This window comes from Hemitrygon akajei, chromosome 11 (genome assembly GCF_048418815.1).
Source record: "Hemitrygon akajei chromosome 11, sHemAka1.3, whole genome shotgun sequence".
Taxonomy (NCBI): Eukaryota; Metazoa; Chordata; class Chondrichthyes; order Myliobatiformes; family Dasyatidae; genus Hemitrygon; species Hemitrygon akajei.
Genome location: NC_133134.1, coordinates 129,298,286 through 129,317,705, shown reverse-complemented (window position 1 = coordinate 129,317,705; position 19,420 = coordinate 129,298,286). Strand labels below are relative to the sequence as shown.

Sequence of the window (19,420 nt, the reverse complement as noted above, 5' to 3'; positions counted from 1 at the left end):
CCATGGTAAAGCCTTTGATAGCCGCTGACAGAGAACTGACGCAGGTGGGAGAATGAATCAATTTCTCTTGACTTTTGGGGAATAGGCATCACTTCAAAATTAACAAGATTTAACATTTTTCAATCGTTTAACTTCATCTGCAATGTCATTGCCCACTTCACCATGCTACGTGGCTAAAGTCTGTAACGGTCCTCTTTGCTGTTTTCTGCCTTTCTGAGTTTTGTCACAAATTGATATCCTAAGTCAATAAGGTACATCAAACTGAGCCCCACTGGCTGTAGTTGCTTTTGGTAATCATTTCCCTTTGCCTGAGAATCAAATGCATCTCAGATTGAGTCCTCAGTATTCTTAAGTGGAAGCGTGAACAGCCAGAGGTCATGGTTCATGTATGTACCAATGCATGTGTAAGAAGAGTGATGAGGTCCTGCACAGGGAGTTCAGGGAGCTAGGTGCTAAGTTAAAGAGCAGGACCTCCAGGGATGTGATCTCAGGATTGCTACCCTTGCCACATGCTAGTGAGGCCACAACTAAGAAGATACTACAGCTTAACACATGGCTAAGGAGTTGGTGTAGGAAGGACAGCATGAGATTGTTGGATCATTGAGCTCCCTTCCAGAGAAGGTGGGACTTGTACAAAGAGGATCTTTCACCTGAACTGGAAGGCCTCTAATATCCTAGTGGGAAGGTTTGTTAATGCTGCATGGTGGGTTTTAAACTAGGGATGCAGGGGGTTGGGAACCAGAGGTCCGTAACAGTTCATGGAGTGGTTGCGGAGACAGATGTTGGTAAGCTCTCAGACAAAGTCAGGAATCAAAAGGTTGAACTTGGTGGGAGTAGTGTCCTGAACTGCATATATTTCAATGCAAGAAGTATCGAAGGAAGGCAAATGAGCTCAGGGCATGGATCAACACTTGGAAATACGATATTGTAGCCATCAATAGACTTGGTGCAGAAGGAGCAAGACTGGCAGTAAATATTCCAGGGTTCCGTTGTTTTAGAAGTGACAGAGTGGGATGGATTAAAGGAGGATGAGTGGCATTACTAGTCAGGAAAAATGTCACAGGACAGACCGGAGAACTTGTCTAGTTAGGCCTTATGGGTGAACTAAGAAGTAAGAAAGGTATGATCACATTAATGTGTCTATATTACATACCACCCAACAGTTTGAGGAATTTAGAGGAACAAATTTGTAGAGAGGTCACAGACTATTGCAAGAAACAAGGTTGTTATAGTAGGTGATTTTAACTTTCCACATATTGACTAGGACTCCCATACTATAAAAGGACTAGATGGGATAGATTTGTCACGTGTTCAGGAAAGTTTCCTTAATCAGTACATAGAAGTCGCAATGAGAGAGTGTGCAAGAATTGATCTGCTATTAGGGAATGAAGCAGGGCAGGTGACAGGTTTATGTAGGGGAAAACTTTGCATCTAGTGATCATAATGTCATTAGTTTCAAAGTAAATATGCAAAAAGATGGGTCTGGTCTGCGGGTTGAGATTCCAAATTGGTGAAAGGCCCATTTTGTTGGTATCAGAAAGGATCTGGCAAGTGTGGATTGGGACAGGTTGCTTTCTGGCAAATGTGTACTTGGTAAGTGGGAGGCCTTCAAAAGTTAAATTTTGAGAGTACTGATGCACCATCAATAACTCACGCTGAGACTTAGGAAGCGAGTTATCGGCTTTTATTGACTGGAAGAATAAACAGCACTACATCCTGGGGAAAATGAGGGAGAGCAGCAGCCCACAGTCGCCTTTATACAGGGGTCTGTGGGAGGAGCCACAGGAGCAGTCAGCAGGGGTCTGTGGGAGGAGTCAGCAGGGGTCTGTGGGAGGAGCCACAGGAGCAGTCAGCAGGGGTCTGTGGGAGGAGCCACAGGAGCAGTCAGCAGGGGTCTGTGGGAGGAGCCACAGGATCAGTCAGCAGGGGGTCAGTGGGAGGAGCCACAGGAGCAGTCAGCAGGGGTCTGTGGGAGGAGCCACAGGAGGAGTCAGCAGGGGTCTGTGGGAGGAGCCACAGGAGCAGTCAGCAGGGGTCAGTGGGAGGAGCCACAGGAGCAGTCAGCAGGGGTCTGTGGGAGGAGCCACAGGAGGAGTCAGCAGGGGTCTGTGGGAGGAGCCACAGGAGCAGTCAGCAGGGGTCTGTGGGAGGAGCCACAGGAGCAGTCAGCAGGGGTCTGTGGGAGGAGCCACAGGAGCAGTCAGACAGGTATATCTAGTTCACCACAAGTACAAAGCTTGTATGTGCCTGTCAGAATAAAAGGTAAAAATTGAGAGTGTAGGGAGCCTTGGTTTTCAAGAGATATTGATGCCCTGGTTAACAATAACAAGGTGTTATTGTACATGGTAGGAACAAATGAAGTACTTATGGAGTATAAGAAATGCCAGAGAACACTTAAGAAAGAAATAGGGAGGGCTGAAAGAAGGCATGAGGTTGGCCTAGCAGATGAGGTTAAGGAGAATCCTAAAAGGTTCTACAGATCTGTTAAGAGCAGAAGGATTGCAAGGGACAAATTAGCCCTCTGGAAGATCAGAATGGGAATCCATCTGAATCCAAAAGAGATGGGGGAGATCTTAAATAATATTTTCTGCATCTGCATTGTCTTAGGAGACTGACACAGAGTCTATAGAAGTGAGACAATACAGCACCAATTTCAATAGATTACAGAGGAGGAGGTGTTTGTCCAATGTATAGAGGGTAAACAAGAAGGGAGCCAATACAGTCCCCTGTGGGACCCTAATACTACTTATACCTATGTCTGATACACAGCTCTGAAGCCACACAAACTGTGGTGTGCCAGTCAGGTAGTCCATTTTCCAGGATATAATAGAAGTGCCAACCTGCATTGAATGGAACCTATCCCCCAGCAATGAGGGCTATATGGTATTGAAGGCACCCAAGGAATCAAAAAATATGATCCTCACAGTGCTGCCCTGCTTATCTAATTGGGAGCAGGCTCTGTTCAGCAGGCAGATGACAGCATTGTCAACTCCAGTGTGCTCCTGGTAGAAAGACTGAGGCGATCGAGGGCTGATGGTCGATGGCAGTAACAGTGGGGTATTGCAGGGATCAGTGCTGGGTCTTGGCTATTTGATATAATCTAAATGAAGAAGACCAATGTAACACTTCCAATGTTGCTAACAACATGAAACTGGGTTGGATTGCAGGTTGCAAGGAGGATGTAAAAATGATTTTGACAAGTTAACTGAGTGAGTAAAGACATGGTAGATGCAATATTACATAAATAAATTTGAACTTACCTATTTTGATGGGGAAAATTGAGGTGCTATTTATATCATGATAGATAGGGCAACATTGATGTACAAAAGAGATTGCAGTGCAGCAAACAATGAATAAAATGGCATGTTAACCTTCAATGCAAGAAATTTTGAGCACAGGAGTAAAGGTGTCTTCCCAGAATTACACAGGGCCTTGGTGAAACCTCATGTAGAGTATTGTGTGCAGTATTGACCACCTCACACATAAATGGAATGAAATTGAGGTTCAACAGACTGGTGACAGAGAAGGCAAGATTATTATATGAAGAGAGATTGAGTTAACCAAGCTGCATTAACCAGAATTCAGAAGCATGGGAAGAAATCTTATTGAAATATATAAAACTCTAACAGAACTTGACAGGCAAAATGCAGGGATCACAGTCTCAAGATACAGATTATGATATATAGGACTGAGATGAATATTCATAGAACATAGAAATCAACAGCACATTACAGGCCCTTCAGCCCACAATGTTGTGCCAACCATGTAACCTACTCTAGAGACTGCCTAGAACTTCCCTAGCACATAGCGCTCTATTTTCCTAAGCTCCATGTACCTATCTAAGAGTCTCTTAAAAGAACCTATTGTATCAACTTCCACCACCACTGCTGGCAGTGCATTTCACTCCACCCACAACTCTGTGTGAAAAACTTACCCCTGACATCCCCTCGGCACCTATTTCCAAGCACCTTAAAACTGTGCCCCTCATGTTAGTAATTTCAGCCCTGGAAAAAAGCCTCTCATCATCTTATACACCTCTGTCAGATCACCTCTCATCCTCCGTTGCTCTAAGGAGAAAAGGCCAAGTTCACTCAACCTATTCTCGTAAGGCATGCTCCCCAATCCAGGCAACATCCTTGTAAATCTCCTCTGTACTCTCTCTATAGTACCCACATCCTTCCTGTAGTGAGGTGACCAGAAATGAACACAGTACTCCAAGTGCAATCTGACCAAGGTCAAATATAGTTGCAACATTACCTCGTGGCTCTTGAACTCAATCCCACGGTTGATGAATGCCAACACACCATACGCTTTCTTAACAACACTGACAATCTGTGCAGCAACTTCAAGATCTCTCTGATCTTCCATACTGCCAAGAGTCTTACCATTAACATTATATTCTGTCTTCAAATTTGACCTACCAAAATGAACCACTTCGCACTTATCTGAGTTGAAGTCCATCTGCCACTTCTCAGCCCAGTTTTGCATCCTATCGATGTCCCGCTGCAACCTCTGACAGCCCTCCACACTATCCACAACACCCCCAACTTTTGTGTCACCAGCAAATTTACTAACCCACCCTTCTACTTCTTCATCCAGGTCATTTATAAAGATTACAAAGAGGAGGGGCCCCAGAACAGAACCCTGTGGAGCACCACTGGTCACCAACCTCCGTGCAGAATATGAACCATCTACAACCACCCTTTGCCTTCTGTGGGCAAGCCAATTCTGGATCCACAAAGCAAGGCCTCCTTGGATCCCATGCCTCCTTACTTTCTGAAGGAACCTTGCATAGGAAACCTTGTCAAGAGGCTCAGCAATCTCTTCCCTTGCTTCCCACAGTAGCCTGGGGTATATCTCATCTGGTCCCAGTGACTTAAATAACTCAATGCTTTTCAAAAGCTCCAGCACATCCTCTTTCTTAATGTCCATATGCTCAAGTATTTCAGTCCACTATAAGTCATCCCCACAATTGCCAAAGCATTTTTCCCTGGTGAATACTGAAGCAACGTATTTATTAAGTACCTCCACTATCTCCTCTGATTCCTTACACGTTTCCACTATCGTATCTAATTGGTCCTATTCTCACTTGGCTCATCCTCTTACTCTTCACATACTTGTAGAATGCCCTGGGATTTTCCTTAATCCTGTTCGCCAAGGTCTTCTCATGGCCCCTTCAGGCTCTCCTAATTCCATTCTTAAGATCCTTCCCAGCAACCTTGTAACTTTCTAGAGCTCTAACAGTACCTGGTTTCTTGAACCTTATGTAAGATTTTCTTTTCTTCTTAGCTAGATTTTCTACATCCTTTGTATACCATGGTTCTTTAACCGCACCATCCTTTCCACAGATCACAGTCCACAGATCCCTGAAAGTTGCCTCACAGGTAGATAAGTTAGTTAAGAAAGCTTATGGAGTGTTAGCTTTCAAAAGTCAAGGGATAGAGTTTAAGAGTCGTGGGGTAATGATGCAGCTCTATAAAACTCTGGTTAGGCCACACTTGGAGTACTGTGTCCAGTTCTGGTCGTCTCACTATAGGAAGGATGTGGAAGCTTTAGAAAAGGTACAAAGGAGATTTACCAGGATGCTGCCTGGTTTAGAGAGTATGCATTATGATCAGAGATTAAGAGAGTTAGGGCTTTACTCTCTGGAGAGAAGGAGGATGAGAGGAAACATGATAGAAGTATACAAGATATTAAGAGGAATAGATGGAGTGGACAGCCAGCGCCTCTTCCCCAGGACATCACTGCTCAATACAAGAGGCTTTAAGGTAAGGGGTGGGAAGTTCAAGGGGGATATTAGAGGAAGGTTTTTACATAGAGTGGTTGGTGCGTGGAATGCACTGCCTGAGTCAGTGGTGGAGGCAAATACATTAGTGAGATTTAAGAGACTACTAGACAGGTAATATGGAGGAATTTAAGGTGGAGGGTTATATGGGAGGCAGGGTTTAAGGGTCAGCACAACATTGTGGGCTGAATGGCCTGTATTGTGTTGGATTGTTCTTTGTTCTTTCCCTGCCTCAATTGAACATATCTATGCAGAACTTTGTACAAATGTTCCCTGAACATTTGACACATTAATGCCATGCATTTCCCTGAGAACATCTACTCCCAAGTTCCTGACTAAGAGCATCATATTTACTCCTACCCCAATTAAATGTTTTCCCAAATTGTCTGCTCCTTTCCCTCTCCAGCACAATGGTCACCACCTCCAAAATGATTTCCCATCGAGAGATCTGACACCTGACCACGTTCATTTCCCAAAACCAGATCAAGTACAGCCTCTCCTCTAGTTGGCTTATCTAAGTATTTTGTCAGGAAACCTTCCGGAACACACCTGACAAACTCCACCCCATCTAAAACCCTTGTGTTAAGGAAATGTTAATCAATACTATGTAAGTTAAAATCTCCAATCACAACAACCCTATTATTATTGCACCATTCCAGAATCTGCTTCTTGATATCCCTGTTATATTGGGGGGGTCTATAAAAAACACCCAATAGAGTTATTGCCCCTTTCCTGTGTCTGACTTCCACACACACTGACTCAGTAGACTATTTCCCCACGACTTCCTCCTTTTCTGCAGCCATGACACTATCCCTAATTAGCAATGCCACACCCCCACCTCATTTACCTCCCTCTTTGTTCTTTTTGAAACATCTAAAGTCTGGCATTTTCAGCAACCATTCCTGCTCCTGAGACATCCAAGTCTCTGAAATGGCAACAAATCATAGTTGCACGTACTGATGCATGCTCTAAGTTCATCCACCTTGTTTATGATACTCCTTGCATTAAAATAGACACATCTCAAACCATCAGGCTGAGTGCATCTTTGCTCTAACATCTGCCTATCCTTCCTCACAAACTCCCTATAAGGTGTCTCAAGACGTACAAAAAAGCTGAATGAACTCAGCAGGTCGGGCAGCATCCGACCTGCTGAGTTCATCCAGCTTTTTTGTACGTCTTGATTTGACCACAGCATATGCAGTGTACTTTGTGTTTACTATAAGGTGTTTCTACTTGTGCTCCAACCTCCCCATCCTCTGCCTCTTCACTTCGGTTCCCACCCGGTTGCAAATCTAGTTTAAACCCTCCCCAATAGCATTAGCAAACCTCCCCACCAAGATATTGGTCCCCCTTGGATTCAGGTGCAACCCATCCTTTTTGTACAGGTCACACCTGCCCCAGAAGAGGTTCCAATGATCCAAAAATTGGAATAACTGCCCCCTCCTCCAGTCCTTCAACCATGCATTTATCCTCCAACTCATTCTATTTGTAACCCAGGTTCATTAAACCTAAAGATGTAATGTTAGTAAGTTCCACCTGTGGAGGGTTGAAAACGAGGTTTACGGATTTTTTAAAAGAAAGACGAATTTGAACAAAACGCTATGCGAGAGTGGGGTAGCTGGACCGCAGGATGGACAAGGAGAGAAACGCAGCAATGATAAGAAGCTGAAGACATGAACTGTTAAGGGTGGAATTAGTAGTGAGTATTGTTATGACCCCAGCCCCCTCCTTTGTGAGAATCGCAAGAGAGAGAGAGCAGCCTTACAGTTTGGAATGTGGGCTGGCCTCTCAGCCAGACAAAAGCCACGGACATGGCCATTGTCTTGGGAGACACCTTTGTGGAATAAGGGACTGGACTACGTGCAAACCCTCAGGGCAACTTGGGCTGGGTGATGGGGGAAAGATTGCCTCACCCCCACCCTGATTGACATCTACAACCCTGCCAGTCCAGATAAAAGGTGGGCTGCCGAGGCGGGGCCTCAGACGCACCAAGGAGACACACGAAGAAGACACGACAGCGCTTCCCGTCGGAGGGGGAAGCCATTTTGAAGGAAGCCACGTGCGTTAGATTCCGGATCGGGAGTCTGTGGCTGAAACCAAAGGAAAACCGTTTTAACTAACAACCGGGATTTTCTTCGTAAAGACGACGGGCAAGTGTTCCTTCTTTCTCACCACTCTCTCTCTCCAACACATGAAATGCCAGCGGTTCCCAAACAGAAAAGCCTGCAGATTTATGAGTGACTTTTATATTCCATTGGACTCAGTATTCCCCTAGACAATGATAGAGCTTATTTCTGATTGATTATTACTATACCTGTGCTTTAGATTGAGTTTTGACGATGTATATGATCTGAATGTTTTGCATTAACCATACGTTTGTGCCCCTTTATAAATAAAAACGTTTGAAAATAGTACCATCAGACTTCAGCGGACCTCTCTATCTTTGCTGGTAAGTCACCCGGTTACTGGGAACGTAACAGTATCTTTACCCTACTAACTTGAAACCTCAGGGTGAAAACCCTGGAGGAGAGACAATAGTGATAAAAGACTTATTGAAGCTGCAGATATAACATGCAACAGCTATAACAAGACAATAGCAGCTGAGACCAGTGTCCAAAATCCCTACCATGTAGTCAGGAATTAGTTCTGCAAAATTATACCAAGGGATTTGGTCAAGTTTTTGTACAAGTTTGTGAATTGACTTTCAGTGGATGATAAACTATTTTATTCCAATGAACCAAGAAATAAGATGGTGAGCCACCCAAGATAAAAATCCAGTGCAGGAACGAAATATGTAATGACGCAGAGAATTTAATACGGTATAAGTTTATTTTCATTCGAAGAATCTGAATTTGATTTTCTGCAAGACCTGATTATTTTTGCAAAGACTTTGATAAGTTGCTGAATGAGATTTACTTTGTTTAAAAGTTGTGATTTTGGAGAATTGTCATGAAAGGTGTTAAACTGTGTATGTAATTTTTGAATTTAAATTTAAACCTGTAGATATACTGCCTGGAACTGAAACTGAAGTTAAATATAATACTTGAGAATAGGAATTATATTTGGTTTTCTAACTAACTGGGGATAAGTAAAAAGGAAAGTTTAGTCTGTAAGCTTTTAAATTGGTAAGAACACTAGATCTAATTAGTTAGATTAGAGTAACAATCTCACTGATTCTAATTATAAAGGAATTTGTTGTGGTTCGATATCTGAGATTTGAAACCTAAATAGAAAGTTTGAATTTTGAATTGTTCTTGTTTATATAAACATTTTGTACATTTTTTTCTTATAAACGAGCCTTATTTTCTGAAGTGTGTTTTTGCTATTCACTGCCTCCAATACCTAGAGCTTCTGATTGCCTACTAGATTTTCTCAAAAGAGTGTGACAACTAGTCACGTTGCTACACAGGTGTTACATATTCCTATACTCACTTTCTTCCTATGAGAAGGAAGTTTTTCACTCAGAGGGTGGTGAACTGAAGAAATTCTCCACTACAGAAAGGATGCTAAATCACTGAATACATTAACGAGAAACATAGGTTTTTAGATACTAAATGTTTGAAGGGTACAGGAAGGAAGCAAGAAAATGGCATTGCGATAGTAAATAAATTATGATCGTATTAAATGGCAAACCAGGCTGGAAGAGTTCTTATGGGTTTTTTTTTACATATCTATGACAGTCATTTTAGAGGAAAGTGTTGTTTAACTACAAACTGAAAAGCTAAAAGCAAGCCTTAGTCTATTCCAAGCATCCTAACAGAAAGGATGGGCAAGTTTCCCAGGAGGACTGGAAATGATTGCACTTCTGCTTTACTCAAGGATAGACCTATTTTCAAGTTCATAGCACAAGTTCTTTTTTTTCAGAGCTATGAGAACAAATTTCTTGGCAATAAGTAATTTCCATTATGAGTCATATGCTAAGGACGGCAAGTCACAAATTCATAGTTTTATTTTACTTAGTACTCTGGTAGAATGGAAATATTGTAGGGTTTAATTCCTGTGACGTGACCTGAATCTGAAGATGCTCTCTTGGTTTACAGTATGTAAAATATTCAATGACTTAATCTTAGACTTAAAGTAATAGGGATTTTTTAAAGTATTAATTGCACATTGTATTACACACATACCATATCTTTTCACATTGGGTATCATGCACTGGGCTCATTTATACCTTAGAGTATTTGTTTACGGATCATTGGTTGTAAATTTACATGAAGTATGCAAAACTGTGGCTCCTTTTCCTAATTTGTTTACATATTTTATGTGTCTGCATGAAAGCTACACATTCTACCTCACATTGACTTTATTTGACTTAAAATGTATAAATGACCAGGCATCTAACTGTGCTGGGGAGCAGTATGAGTGGGAGCATGTAGGTATGTGCGTGTGTTCATACACACAAATATTTACATATTATTTTAGTTAGTTGATTTTCTCATGCATCTGTGAGACATTACTTGAATGTTTTCAGTTACGATTTTCAAAATAGTCAAGTACATTTCATTTTGTACCTGGAAACCTGTTTGCAAGCACATTTATCTCAGCATATGGTGAAGCATCATATTTGTAAATGGGGACTTTCACTGTGCAAAATGGATAACTGATTCATGATAACATATTCAGGATAACAGACTAAATTGTCCTTGCAGAGTTTGAGACTCAAAATGGTTTGAACTCACAACCATTTATATTATGTGTTGTATTTCTATCAGCAGTCCTCTTAAATTTCTTGTCAGGAAATACCCATTAAAGGTGAAACTCATCTTCAGTAAATTAATTATCAAAGAAACTTCTGGCTCAATAATGTTTTAAAATATAATTCCAAGGTAGGAATGCCATGAAAGAGCAAACTTTATTAATTAAATTGTATCTGCATCTAAACAGTAACTTGGTTTACCGAAGCACCATGTTCTCTTTAAAAATATTAAATCAATACTTACTCCCACGTGACTTCCAGCTGAAGTTTAATAGTGCCTAAGTCAGTAATATCCACAACCATTATCTGGGGCTGTGCTGTAAAAAAATCTGCACTTTCACAAGTAACGCTTCCAACCAAAACAGTCATCAGCCCTTTCATTTCAGCAACCTACACAGAAAAAAATCTGTTTATGTTTCATTTTCCAATATTCATAGCTTCACTTGTATGAATAAGAGATATGATTACATTAGTCAAGAATTTCATTTTACTTACATATTACACATTAGGACTAGCAAAAGTGGTTAACCCATCAACATAATTGTCTAAGCCCATATGCAGGACAGAATATACTCTGTCTAATTTAGCAACTTGGTTAACATTACTAGCATTAAATTAAAAAGTGCTACTGAAAATTAAATATAATAAAGAGTTATTAAAACTGAGAAGAAGCAACTGATTGTGTATACAAGGTATACAGAGCTGATTAAATAATTTTAAAGAACCATGTTCAAGGATATATAGAGTGCTTATGATATTTAACTTTCAAACAGTGGATGAATTCACATAAGTATCATTGTTCGTGATTTTCCTACTTGTGTCCATTCTGGATTATGCCTATTATAATTCACAATCTTATGACTAACGTGTGAAATTTCCAATTCCAAGATGTTTTGATAAACCATAGATTCAATGTTCCATCTGGTCTTCTAGTTTCTGTATAAACAATGGGATCAATCCCATATGCCTGTTATATTTTCTGGTACATAACCTATCTAATTTCCTCATAAAAATTGTTTCTGCTTCCAACACTCTTACAGGGAATGCCCACAGTTTTCCTCACAACTTTGCTGAAGGTTTTGCTCAGGAGTTTACATTTGTGCCCCTCAGCTGTAAATCATCCATTAATGGGATCATTTCCCCGCTAGTTACTCAATCTATTGCAGTCATGTTCTTAAGTATCTCTATTGAATCATCTTTTAATCTTTTTTCTTTGAGAAAAACAACCCCAGCTTTTACAATCTCAGCTAGCAGTTGAAAATTTTAATCCCTTTCATTATTCTCATCAATCTTCCAAAGAGTCTGTTTAAGACCAGAATTGAAAGCAATAAGGTTGTTGGGATCTACTCAGTGTTCAATCAAGCGAGACAAGCATGATTTTCCTTAAACAAAGCCTAGGTAGATCTTATTTATCATAACTTTCATGCTTTTACACTCAATGCCTCTATTTATGAAGTTTAGGATACTTTATGTTTTTACATTCTCAATGTGCCAGACACTTCCAAGAATTTGTTCACTTGTTTTCCTCAGTTCCTCTGTTTCTATATTCCCTTAGGATTGCAAAACTAAATGTAAACTGGCTCTTACTCTTTCCACTAAAATGTATCAACTCAAATTTCTGTATTAAATTTCATCTGCCATTTGGGTGTCCATTCTGCCTGTCTTAATGTTTTCTTTTAATTTATTACTATTGTTGTTCTTTGCCATTTCTGCAAGCTTTATGTGAGTCACAATTTTAAAAAATCTATACCATTCTTCTCTGCTTTCTACTTAAAGCTATTTTACTATTCATATTGCTACTGATCTTTTAATTCCTTGGGCCTAACCAGCCTTATATAGCTTTATAATTGTCTCCTAAAAATTCATGCAAATTACATTCCCATCATCAAGCTTTTCTGTTAGTTCAGCAAAAATTTCAATAAGGCCAAACACAATTTTCCTTCAACAAATAAACTTATGCTAGACCTAATTTACAAACTCAAATCCTTCCAAGTGCCTATTAACATTTTCACTGACATTGTTTCTGAAAATATTCCATTAACTGTTTTTGTATTCCTTTTAGTTTTTCCAAGTCTACCACCTTATAATATGGTAATGTTTCTTTTTCTGTTACTAGCTAACAATCCCACTGCTATTACAACTTATTGCTATTTTCTCTTACAATTGATTGGTGTCCACCATTTTGCTAATTCATGCATCAAACTGGAAAAGATAATATTGTGTTTAAAACTGTTATGGCAACACCCCAAAATGAAAGCTGAAGTTACATGAAAGATACAGTGCACGTGAATCAAAACATTCATATTCAGTATGGTGTTATGAATTATTATTTAATCAAGGCTAAGTAAAGAACCAGATAATGAATTAATGCTAAGATTATACTTGCCACCACATAGAACATCCATGCATAAAGCGCTGACACATAGCAAAATAAAATATTGTGGTCAGTTGTCCCTTCATCACATCATACTCAAGAATTGCTAATTATCTAGATGTAATTACAGGTACTAATGATCAAAATCACAGGGGGATTTACAGCCAGTAAAATAATGCTATGGATCACAGCACTCATCAATGACTTTTTATCGCCTGTAATATCCCATATAACTACCACCAACTCAGAATTTCCACCCATGCGTGTAAACATAGAACACCATTGGAAAGCCACTGCAGTACGGAGATAGAGTTCAGTGGGGTAGTGGATAGTTATAAAGATCTCCTGTCACCTAGGGATGTCACCTGCCCTCCCAAAAGAATTTGCACCATATTGGGAAAGCTAAAGAGAATGTTTTGTTATTTATTTAAATAGAAGGACATTGTGGGGGACAAGTAGGCATTAGTTAGAATTGTGTTGTAATGAGTTTCAGACTTTTTTCTTCCACTCTTCTTGCTTTTACTTTTTTTATTATTCTAATACTTAACAGTTGGTAATAGATTAGATTTTTATCTCCGCTTCTGACACATTCTTTTGCAGTTCTGTAAGGTTTTATGACATCAAGATCTTGTTACAAATGATCTGACCAGCTATCCCATTCAAATTTCCGCTTGGATCACGTATGGGAGCTGAATACTGACCGTAAGTTTGGCCCATTGCTTTTAATCAGGTTGCTGATTTACTGCAACATACTTATGGCTGAACTGCACAATGCATAATTATGGACACAAGTATAATAAATGGGAGATAATTTCGTCAGATGTTTTGCATCTTATTGACATTTGGTTGGAATTCTTGGGAACCGAAGCACATAGCTGCTTGCCAAATAATTAGTTGTTTTTGAATAATAAACCTAATCTTGAAGTTTGTAAAGAATTCTGAAAGTGAATTGGCCTTATATTCCATTGATCTTCAGCTTTAATCTAATGTATAAAGTATATTGTTTTTACTACAGTTTCTAATCAGTGCTTTCCAAGTTATTTTTCCTCCATTGGAGGGACTTTTGCATGCTACAAGCATTCCTTCAGTAAACTGAATGTGACCACTCACTCAGCAGGATGAAAATTGACCTCCAAGTTATTAGAGACAATAGTGGTGAGTAAAAATTAAAAAATAAAGTATAGTGGGGAGAAATCATCTGACACAGGCAATTTACCAGATAAAGAGGGACCTATATCTGTAGCTGTGGTCTGCTTTACCTAAGCTATGAGTTAACAATGCTAATATACTTTAATAAAAAAAATGTATATACTTTTCACTAAGTTTGCAACGAAGTACCTTGATTTCAATATCTTCATTAAGGTGAGGAATGAAGACCATCTCTTCTTCATCCCATGTTTGTCTGTCATCAGCATTGATTTTTCCTTTTAACTTCCATCTCTGTCGACCATACCGAAACAATACCTACGTCAAAATCAAGAGGATTCTATTTTTAGAAAGTGATCTTCCTTGGCGGCACAGAATCTTCCTTTCAAAACCCTATGAAAGGTTTGATTATAGTTAAAGTAAATTTCTAATCAAAGTACATATATGTCAGCATATGCTGCACAACACTAAGATTTATTTTCTTTCAGGCAATTACAATACATATAAGAAATACGGTAGAATCAAAGACCGCACCCAAAAGAACAGGCCAAAAAACAATGTGAGAAAGGCATCAAACTGTGCAAATACAAAAAGAAAAAAGAAATAATAATAACAATAATAATGATAATAACAATAAATAAGTACATAATAAATATCGCAAACATGAGATGAAAAGTCCTTAAGTGAGTCCATAGGTTGTGGGAACAATTCAGTGATAGGCCGAGTGGACCTGGGTGAAGTTATCCCCTTTAGTTCAAGAGCCTGACGATTGAGGGGTAATAACTGTTCCAGAACCTGGTGTTGTAGGTCCCGAGGCTCCTGTTTCTTCTTCCTGATAGTGGCAGCAAGAAGAGAGCATTGTCTGAATGGTGGGGGTCCCTAATGATGGATGCTACCTTCCTGCAACAGCGCTCCATGTAGATGTGCTCAGTGATGGGGAGGGCTTTACCTGTGATGGACTGGACCATATCCACTACTTTTTGCAGACTTTTTCATACAAGGTCATCAGTGTTTCCATATCAGGCCATGATGCAACCAGTCAATATACTCTTCACCACGTATCTATAGAAGTTTGTCAAAGTTTTAGATGACATGCCTAATCTTTGCAAACTTCTATGAAGGTAGAGGCATTGCCAAGCTTTCTTTGCAATTGCATTTACGTGTTAGACTCAGGAAAGGTCCTCTGAAATGGTAACACTGAGAAATTTAAAGTTGATGACCCTCTCCAGTGCCTGATAAGGACTGGCTCACGGACCTCAAGTTTCCTCCTCCTGAAGTCAATATTCATTTCTTTGGTCTTGCTGATATTGAGTGGGAGGTTGTTGTTGTGGCACCATTCAACCAGATTTTCCATCTCCATCCTATATTCTGATTTGTCATCAAAAAACTTAAATATGGCTTTGGAGATATGCTTAGCCTCACAGTCATAAGTATAAAGCAAGTACAGTGGGGCACTAAGCGCACAATGTTGTGGCGCTGATAGAGATTGTGGAGGAGATGTTGCTGCCATCTGAACCATTGTAGAATGAATCAAAGGTAGTGATGAATCAGTATATAGAAGGGAGATTGGAAATCTAGCTGAGTGGTGCCACAACAGTAAGCTATTACTCAACATCAGCAAGACCAAGGAGCTGATTATTGACTTCGGGAGAAGGAAACTAGAGGTCCTTCAGCCAGCCCTCACTGGGGGAATCAGAGGTGGAGAGACTTCAAGTTTCTCAGTGTTATCATTTCAGAAGACCTGTCCTGGACCCAGGACATATGCGAAGAAAGAACAGCAGCTCTTCTACTTCCTTAGGCGTTTGTGACATTTAAAACTTTGACAGAATTCTATATATGTGTGATAGGGAGTGTACTAATTGGCTGCATCACAGCCTGGTATGAAAACACCAATGCACTTGAATGGAAAATCCTTCAAAAAATAGTGGATATGACCCAGTCTATCGTGGGTAAAGTCCTCCCCACCAATGAGCACATCTACACGGAACATTGTCAAAGAAAAACAGCATCCATCATCAGGGACCCCCACCACCCAGGTCATGTTCTCTTCACACTGCTGCCAAATAGAGCAACATTAGAATCAAGAAGGTACTGGAGGTTTAGGACTCACATCACCAAATTCAGGAACAGTTACTACTCCTCAACTATCAGGCTTTTGAACCAAAGGGGATAACTTCACTTAACTCTTCACTGACATGTTCCCGTATCCCATAGACTCACTTTCATCTCATGTTTTTGATACTTATTGCTTATTTATTTTTTCTCCATGTCACATTTCTTTGCCTTTTGCCTGTTAGCTGTATGCCCAGTTGGTGCATTCTTTCATTGATTCTATATGGTTATTGGATTTATTGAGTGTGCCCACAAGAAAATGAATCTCAAGGTGGTATATGATGACATACATGTACTTTGATAATAAGTTTACTTTGAATTTCAAAGTGACTTGGGTTTATAATCACTAGATGTTCAAATTATGGAATGGTCTAGCTTGCTGTACAAAGTTTGATACCCAATTTAAATAAAGCAACATTTGAATTAACAAATTTTTAAATATAAATTCTACAAAAGCTTCCTAAGTGGCTCAGAAAAATCCCCTTGTATGTGGTTCAGCAGCTCAGATTGGAAAAGTCAGTGTCTGTATTTCCAGTCAGCATCAAATTAACTAATATCACCAAGGGATCTTACAGATGACTTATAGTAGCTTCAATGTGTTTGAATCAACTAGCAGAAGCTGAACCCTTTTCCTGACCATTATCTATCATGTGTTGTACATAACTGATGTCACACTTCAAAACTACATGTCAGATAAGATGTTGGAGGATGCCTAACACCTGTGGTTTTATGAGCCAATGAGTGGCATATCAATAGAAAAAAATGAAAGGCAAATTTCTATTAATTTACCTTAAATAAAACTGAGCTACAAATTATATACAAAATATGGGGAGCTTTATCTTTTGAGTAGATTCCCAATAGCAAAAATATCATTTCTTCTTCCCAGAAAGCAATCATCCCAAAACTGGATCATAGCTTCATTTAGTGTTTTGCAAATAATACTAATATCAGGAAGTTTGCAAACTTTTAGTTTCACATCCTGTAAAATAATCTACCTTCCTGTGCCTCAGAGGTGAAGTGGTATGGTTTATGAAAATATTAAAGAAAATTACCCATTCTTTTGTGCTGAAGGCAAATCATAGAAGGAAGGTGGCTTGCTTCCGGTTATGCTCATTGTTTGCACAACCTGTGTGTATATATTTTTCCTTATACAATAGATAATCAACATTTATGCATTTAAGACAAAACCAAGAAAAACAGCATGAAGCAGATGCAAGGAAACACATGAAATTCTGATCAGCACTATTACAGTCAAGGGAAAACATTTCTGAGAAATGTGAGAAACTTGAGAACTATACAATCAAACAGCTAACTTTATTTAACATGGACCCATTTGAGATGACCACCACAAAAAGGTCAATGCTCACAGCATGTGGTGGTTTACAAGATGCACCATCCTTTAAAGGACTCAAAAAAAGCATATGATGTTTTTGAATCCAAAACAGAGAGGCTTAAGGTTGCAAAGAAACTGAGTAACTGCAGTTTAAATAACATTTAAACTCCTCACATTCAGAAACTACTGAGTTTTATTCACCCTTTCAAATGAAAACTTCACTCATATCAAAATTTTACCCTGATGAGTTGCAGCTTTTGAATTTCTTTAGGAAGAAGGCAACAGAGTTGTGATAAGGGTTGGAAGAGTCTGGGAGGGATTGGTGGGTGTGGGTGAGAGGTGAAATGGGGAGTTGCATCAACTGCAGCAGATAAATTATAATGTTTGTTGGTATAAAGGAATAAACTGCACTCCAAAATTACATTCATGGCTTTCAAGACGAATTTTTCTGTTATTGCATTTTTCTTGCTAGTTCTGCATTGCTAAGGAGAAAAGACAGGAATACATTTTTCAAGCATTTGGAATGCATATCAGGTATAAATTAACTAATTCAAGATCAAGCTCAAGCTCAGGAATCCGAAAATACCATTTGTATAACATCAAAACAAGCTGCGCAGATCGGTAAGATGTAGTCTAAGATAGGTAAGACACCCCTGTAACAATCCAGCACAAATGATCATATTTTGAGGTTTTAAGGAAACACCTTTCTACCACACAATGTCATCACTTCATAAAAGGTCCATAAAACTGCTGCTGGGAATTTATGGCTTCCTCCTAAAGATAGTCAAATGATTACGAACAAGAGAAAATCTGCAGATGCTGGAAATCTGAGTAACACAAACAAAATGCTGGAGGAACTCAGCAGGCCAGGCAGCATTCATGGACAAGAGTACAGGCCCAAATCGTCAACTCTACTGTTTTCCTAGATGCTGCCTGGCCTGCAGAGTTCTCCAGCATTTTCTCTGTGTTAGCCAAATAACTAGCTTAATTGTGTTGCAGCTCACAAATGAATCTTGCTGTACTGGAATAGAAGGTTAATTATTACCCTCACTTTCACCCCTCCCAGTCCTTTCCAAACCTTATCATGACACTGTAGCCTTCTTCCTAAAGAAATACAAAAGCTGCAATTTGTCAGGGCAGAATTTTGAGATATGATGGAAGATACAAGGAACAATGACAAGATACTAGTGTATATGATGCACAGCAATCTCAATTCAAATTTCTCTGTTTTGAACTGCAGTAAATGAGGATATTTATTCAATTTCACTGTCTCCAATACCATGCAGTAGAGTTTTAATCTTGCTTAATATCTGCTATTCCCACATGAACACAATATATTTTTTGGGTTGTTGATTTGCGGGAACTTTAAGATGGCTTGATCTAATTAAGAACTACTTACGCATCATGCTTAATTTTGATTTAGTGAAACGTCATATTGCATAGATGCTTAATAGGTACAATTAAAGTTGACAGTGCTCCCTTAAATTTACCCCTTTCAAAAATAATAATCTTTTAGGTATTTATAATAATATATTTCTGTTCAGAATAATTTTATATAACCAATTCATCAGAAATACCACTTACTATGAAGATAAGTTAAGTTATTTTCCCAGTGCTCCCCTATGAATAATGGTGTAATTGAAGAGAAGCCGGCTTGAATAGTAACCTAGAAACTTTATTTTCTTGGAACAATGTCAAAAAAGGCATAAAAGGCGCACGTTAGCATGTGCTGTACCAACAGAATTCAGACAATTCAACCACTAATATAATTTGCAAGAAATATGCTTGTGCATTTTTCACAAAATTTAAAAATACATCTAGTAATAATTTTTAATTTATTCCAGGAACTGAATGAAAAATAGCCTGTTTTGCTAATCTTATTGGTTCACTTTGTAGCATTTTGAGTCCTTTTACCCAAATATCCATAAATAAATAGTTAAGGATCCAATTATAAACCTTCATAGAAATCTAAAG

At 39.2% G+C, this 19,420-nt stretch overlaps 1 protein-coding gene across 8 annotated transcripts in view; it reads right to left on the bottom strand.

The window, feature by feature from the left end:
• Window positions 1–19,420, bottom strand: part of ripor3 (RIPOR family member 3) — a 184,910-nt gene that overhangs the window by 61,182 nt on the left and 104,308 nt on the right. For all 8 annotated transcript variants that reach the window (XM_073061659.1, XM_073061657.1, XM_073061661.1 and 5 more), the window contains 2 exons: window positions 14,194–14,319; window positions 10,726–10,871 (listed from right to left, as the gene is read on the bottom strand). In XM_073061659.1, coding sequence (XP_072917760.1) covers window positions 10,726–10,871; window positions 14,194–14,319 — 272 coding nt within the window. The remainder of the gene's footprint in view (window positions 1–10,725; window positions 10,872–14,193; window positions 14,320–19,420) is intronic.